At 24.9% G+C, this 7,090-nt stretch overlaps 1 protein-coding gene across 1 annotated transcript in view; it reads left to right on the top strand.

Moving 5' to 3' along the window:
• The window catches only part of LOC100164384 (protein nervous wreck), a 30,884-nt gene that overhangs the window by 3,253 nt on the left and 20,541 nt on the right, over positions 1–7,090 (top strand). The window contains exons 2-4 of the mRNA XM_008184312.3: positions 4,319–4,416; positions 5,329–5,374; positions 5,476–5,561. Coding sequence (XP_008182534.1) covers positions 4,319–4,416; positions 5,329–5,374; positions 5,476–5,561 — 230 coding nt within the window. The remainder of the gene's footprint in view (positions 1–4,318; positions 4,417–5,328; positions 5,375–5,475; positions 5,562–7,090) is intronic.

Genomic DNA, 7,090 nt, shown 5'->3' with positions numbered 1-7,090 from the left:
CCAAAGTTATAAATAGAAGATTTCGTACCCAACCGTAATCCCTAAGATAGTATAATTTTCTATAATAATATCACTGCTGCATATCGACAAAAGCTGACACACTGAAATGTGCATTCACACAATACTGTTTTAATCGTGAATTCGTGAACAGTTATCATTAATCGGCATGGAAAAAAAAATTCCGAACCAATAAACCACAATAATTTAAAAATGATCGGCGAAATACTGAAATGAATTGGGGCTGCTAGTCTGAAACGTGGGGGTGCTAAGCACCCACAAGCACCCCCCTATGTGCGCCTATGTTGCTATTAGATATTGTGGAAATAATAATTTCAAACCTATAATATACACTTTTTTTACTGAAAATAGAATATATTTTATTATTTACAATGTGTATTATTCACATTATTATTATATAATAATATGCAAATTTGTTGAAAATAAATTCAAGACATGAAGGTATGAAGGAAATTTCCACGGACACCATAAGTATACTTTTTTTTTTTTTTTTTTTTTTTATTAGAAATAAACAATCTATACAATTTATGTACAATAAGCTTATGTGCTAAGAGAAAAACAGGACTTGAAAATTTGATTAAGAAGCCACTATTAAGTATACTTAAAAGTTAAAAGATGATGCATTATTATTATATATTTTGTATGAAATTGAAATGTTTAAAAAAACATAGGTCTCTATGGTATTGCTATGTACCTATAGATGAATATTAAATTATATAATATTTCATTATTCATTTCAGTTAATACGTTTAATAAATATTAATGCTGCGTTAGCATGCATTTTATTGATTTCGCACTTGAAACATACATAAACTCGTACATATGAAATTACGAGTGTATATATACTAGACTTGTAATAATTAATAACCATTAATATTATATATACAAAATAACTGTTTCCGACAACTCACCGTTCAACATTTTAATTTGCTATAATGTATTACTTATATTTAGAAAAACAAATTATTGTTTTTATATTTATATACGATGAGAATTTTGTCAGTGATAGTTTCTGTTTAATGTTTAGAGTTTTAATACTTATAAAAAAAAATTTGTTGAAAATAATTTACTTATTTACATTATACAGTTATAATTAGTTAGATGAGTAGGTAAACTGGTAATGAATTATCCGAATAATTGGTTTTGAAAATAGTTCAAATTACATAATGTTATCTGAGATACTGCTTTATTAGAAAGCGGTGCTCGTAAATAGGTAGGTATAAAACAAATTAAATGGTTTAAATAACATACCTATCACTTCTATGATTTATTTTTGACTATTCATTTTTACTATACTTGAATTGGGCGGGAACCAAAATCGTTGATTAAAATACCTACTGATTTTCATTATTTTATTTGTGATCACAGAAATTTGAAAATTAATTGTGAATCATGGTTCTTCTAAAAAATTTTACAATAACAATATTCCATCGTTATACAAACTTGCCTAAGAAAATTACGTAGAACAGTAAAATAAAAAGTGGACTCTGTCGTACAGCACATAGGTTACAAGTGGGTCACTAATTGTAATGGATGGTGTTAACTTAATGAGAATTCAATGATATAATATCATTGCATACGAAAAACGATTCTTAACGGAGACGGTTTGTCAGACTAGGATTTTTATTTAATATTTATATTGTTATTATTAATACGGTAGCCGGTATGTCGAATTAATATTATTTGCATATTATTATATTTCAATATTTGTGTATAATAATATACTTGAGAAATTTCAAATACCCATGAATAATATTTTTAAATTACAACAATATAAATAAAATTTTCCAAATTTAAACATAAAACAACTATAAAAAAATGTGTTTTATATTTTTTAGATTTTTTGGAATGCCTATTTACGTGGAACCTTGTTTAAAATTTGCAATCCTTAGTTATAGAAATTGAAGATTTCATATATTTTTAATTAGGTACAAAATCTTTTTTAAATTTTAAATTTGATACATTCTGTCAAAATATTAACTTTAAATGCTTATAAAAAAAAATCGTGTCTATGTATTTTTAATATTTTTCAATTGTCATTGTAACAATTTATTAAGAGTATTGTATTAAATTTTCAAGTTTTTTGGCCCAACGAATAACATTTTATTGATATTCATAGAAAAAAAAAACGAAAAAATCGGTAACTGACAATGTCCGTAAACAACTCAAAACAAGTCAAAATATGACAAGTCAAATACTAATTTTATGGTTTATAAAAAATGCCAATATAAACATTCAGTGAACATTTCATGTATCTACCGTAATTTATTTTAGAGTTATACCAAAAACTGAAATCGATTTTATCCAACATTTTGAGTAAATATTTCGTTTTCCTTAATTTTAGATTCCGAGCGAGCTATGAATATATTGATTTTACAATGATGTGTATTTTTAAATTTTTATTTTATTTTTTTGTGTCTGTCATCACCTTTTAGAGTAGTAAAAATGCATAGATTTTCTTCAACAATATCTTTATTGATGAGAAAGTGAATCTAGTTGGTACTTTGGTCAAAAGTTAAATATTCCTAATAGTTTTTGAAAGTGCAGGGAAAAAGAAAAGACAAATTAAGGAAAAATGGGCTTACGCAAAATCGATTTAAGTTTTTGGTATAACTCTAAAACAAATGATCGTATCTTCATGAAATTTTCACTGGTAGTTTATATTAGCTTATTCTATACACGATAAAGTTTTTGATTTGTTTTGAACTGTTTACGGACATTTTCAGTTTCTAATTTTTTGGTTTTTTTTTTTCTATGAATGTCAATACAATTTTATTTGTTTGGTAAAAATTACCCTCGGCGACATAGGCCATTGGGATTCTCTTAATATATTGTAGTTAATATATTGAAATTTGAAAAATGTTCCATGGCCACAATTTTTTTTTATAAGCATTTAAAGTTAAAATTTTGACAAAAGGCGTAAAAAGAAATTCCTAAATATTTTTATTTTTAAAACTAAAATTTTAAAATGTAATACAAGATTTCTTATAAAGTTATCTACCTTTATCAAAAAAAAAAAAAAATGTCTGTTAGAAAGTCAAATTACATTTTTATTAGCGTTTGAAGATCAAACTTTTACATTGGATTTTTACAACATTCAATTGATTTTTCATGCAGCGACTTTCTTATTTTGTTGTAATTGAAAAACGAATAACCGTTGACAATTGAGTTTTATAATCATATATTTACTTTATAAATTCCTATACTTGATAAAATTTTCAAAATATTGATACTTGCTTTGAGCTGTTTACGGACAATTTCAAATTTCAATTTTTTTAGTTTTTTTTTCTATAAATATCAATAAATTTTAATTTGTTGGGCCAAAAATCGTCAAAATTGAATACAATAAGGCTCCTGATATATTGATTAAATAGCAGTTTAAAAATATTAATAATACATAGACACAATTATTTTTATAAGCATTTAAAATTCAATTTTAGAACATTTATCAAATTTAAAATTTAAATATGATATTGTAGTTAAAATTTATAATGTTCAAATTTTATAGCTAAGGATTGAAAACGTACAACAAGATTCCACGTAAGTATGTTATTGTGTAACAAACAATTTTCAAAAATATAAAACACAGTTATTTTGTTGTAATTTTATAATTTTAATTTAACTTACCGGCTACCGTATTAATACCTAATAAGTAATAACAATACAAATATAATATAAAATATCCACACTGACTTGCTCAGAATCGTGTTTTGTATACAATTATATTATATCATTGAATTCAAATTTAATACCATCCATTATACAGTAACGCACTTGTAACCTACTGTACAACAGAGCCACATCCACTTACCCACCTTTTTTTAAATGTTTTTCATGGCCCTTTTGAAAGCTATTGGGAATTTTAATGTTTGATCTCCTGAATGCACCAACTAAATACACTCTCTCATCGAACAAGATACTGTCGAAGAAAATCAAAGTAATCTTCCTGCCCCAAAAAGTGATGACAGACACAAAAATAAATAAATAAATAAATTGTAAAATCAACACATCCATCGCTTCGCTCAGAATCCAAAATAATAACAATAGTATAAAGATTTTTTATACAAAACAATATAAATATAAACAGAATTAGTGACTTCAATTAAAAAAAATCAGTCTGCACTAAATACAGTTATAATAAGTGCTTACATGATTTAATTAATAAACTTACAATAATTTATTATTTTTATCTAACAGATTTCAATTTTATAATTAAAACGCATAATGATTTTGTGTTTTTTCATAAATAATGTCTGTATCATGTTTTGTATTTAATTGCTGTGTTTTAATTTTGTTTAAGGGAAATTATGTCAAGTTTTTAAAAAATCTTCATTCGGAACAAATAGCAAAATTACTTTTGAAAAACCAAAACGAATGCGATTTGTTGGAGGACATAAGGTAAATAATTTTAGCTTATTAAGTATAGTTTAGTAGGTATACAAATTGAATAAATAATTATGTACTTTAAAGAAATTATCATTGTTGTAACTTGCAGTGTTTTTTGTATAATTAGTATAGAATAAATTATAGATTGTGTTTGTTCAATATATTGTTCCTTTGATATAAACTTATTTGTATATTTTATTCGTGTAACGGTAGTGTGCGATTATGTAAATATGTACATTTTATACATTTTCAAAAGTTTAAATTTATTTTATTAAATGAGCAATCTTCACATCATTTTTATTTATTGAATTATTGAAACATCAGAGTAGCTTTAGACCGGTGTAAGACATAAGAACTAAAATGAGATAAGAAAAAGTTGTATCGTACGAAAGCGCCAAAATCGTATCGTACAAGAGGGCCAAAATCCTAGATACCTGTGTGCCACTGTTAATAGATATTAAATAACAGATATTAAATTAAGAGATAGGTATATATTATATTTAAAAACTGTATTATTGACAATTTTTATAAGATCGAAAAAAGCAACTGATTTATTATTATTTTTTTTTTTCATTGGTAATTTCTACTGTCTATTATATTAATTGACAATTTTTATAAGATCGACATTTTTAAATATCTACTTATATAAAATATTAATTTTGGTGCAAATGATTAGTAATTTTTTCATCTTTGGTGCTTCTGTCATATGTTGGTTATAACAGGTATATAATATTAAATTGGTGCTATTACGCCCTACACATTTTGGCGCAAATGATTTGTCATTTTTGAACATTTGGCGCTTATGTCATATTGCCCTTCAGACAATTCTATGTATACTTAAAATAATAATTCATTAAACTTTGAATAGTCTAATTCAAATATACCTACCACCGACCATTTTACAATTTTTTATTTTTATTTTAGGAGTTTTTTGATCAAAAAATCTTCCATAGAGAAATCATATTCTGATGTAAGTATTAACTGTTTATGTCAAACAATGACCATATCAAATAATATAACGTAAGAACTAAGATCACGTTTAAGTAAATATTTATGTAATTATTTTTATAGGCATTACTTAAAATATCTGTTGCTTTTTTGAACAAGAAAATTGCTAATATACCGGACATAAAGACTGAAGGCAGTGAAGAAAAATGGTAAGCATATTTTACTGTAGTATGTTTACTGTAGGTATAGATACTGAAAACGGTAACACATTTTGAAGCAATAGTTTTTTCAATTATAACTTATAAACATTGAAAGTATAGTTAAGTGATGTGAAGTGATATGGAATTTTAAACACAATTTATACGTAGGTTTAGTAGTTACTATACCATTATTTGATGAATATCCACTGAGACGGACACTCTATAATATCACCTTAAATATAGTAAAAAAAAATGTTTCAACAGTTATATCACTTAAATATTAACCACTATTCCATTGCACATTTGGCATTAAATAGTAAAGTGATAGATACAGTACCAAGTCATAATTGGACGGTTTTTAAGCGAAAGGGTTTTAGTCATTTTTGGACATTTTCAGTTTATACCACATTCCGTGGTTTATACATTAATTCTGTGTGAAATTTCAAGCCACACTGAATGGTACTGCTGTAGGTGCTATGTGGGATTTGGTTTACGACATAAAATAGAATGCGTTTGGTAATAGGTAAGTCATTACAGAATAGAATAGGTAAGTCATTTAAGTATACAGAATTTTTTTTTTGAGAAAAGGCCTAAGTCACTAATTATAACTTATTTTAATGACAAAGGGCATAAGTCTTAAAAAAATTACATGCAATAGGTCTTAAGTCATGATGCGAAAGGGCTCAAGTTAAACAGGCATAAAATGCAATACATCATAAGTCATTATAATTTGAAGAAAATAAATAAATACTAAAATGTATTTAATACTAAGATAACAAAACATATTTATATATATAAGTATATAGGTGTATATAGGTATAGGTGTATATACAGAGTGTAACAGAAAGAACTGACCAAAAAAAAAAAAAAAAATTATGCTACTTAAGCGTATGACAAAAATTGATAAAATTATAGGATTAGTAAATAGTTTTAGAAACATACACATGTTAGCAAATTTCCAAAAATAATATTTTTAAAAAAGTTATTGAGTTCCAAATTAATTTAATCAAAAAAATAGTGATATTTAAAAAAATTCTAAAATATAAACTACTTGATTTAGATAAATGTTTTACCATCATGTCAAAATTTAAGATTCCCAGTAATTTTCAAAAGCGCCGAGAAAAACCAAAGAAAAATAAAGGAAAAACGGGAATTTTTACGCAAAATTGAATTTGGTTTTTGGTGTAACTTTAAAAAAAATGACCGTAGATACATGAAATTTTGACTGAATGTTTATATTAGCATCTTCTATACACGATAAAATTTTCAAAATATTTTGACTTATTTTGAGCTCTTTACGGACATTGTCAGTTTTAATTTTTTTTTAGTTTTTTTTCTAAAAATATCAATAAAATTTTATTTGTTGATTAAAAAAGCTTGAAAATTTAATAAAAGGCTCCTAGTATATTGTTACAATATCAGTTGAAAAATATTAAAAATACATAGGCACAATTTTTTTTTATATGCATTTAAAGATCGAATTTTGACAAAATTTATCAAATTTTAATTTGAATAATTATTTTGTAGTTAAAAATTTA

This window comes from Acyrthosiphon pisum, chromosome A2, assembly GCF_005508785.2.
Source record: "Acyrthosiphon pisum isolate AL4f chromosome A2, pea_aphid_22Mar2018_4r6ur, whole genome shotgun sequence".
NCBI classification, from domain to species: domain Eukaryota; kingdom Metazoa; phylum Arthropoda; class Insecta; order Hemiptera; family Aphididae; genus Acyrthosiphon; species Acyrthosiphon pisum.
Note: the sequence above shows the minus strand (reverse complement) of the source record. Positions and strands in the feature narration are given on the sequence as shown.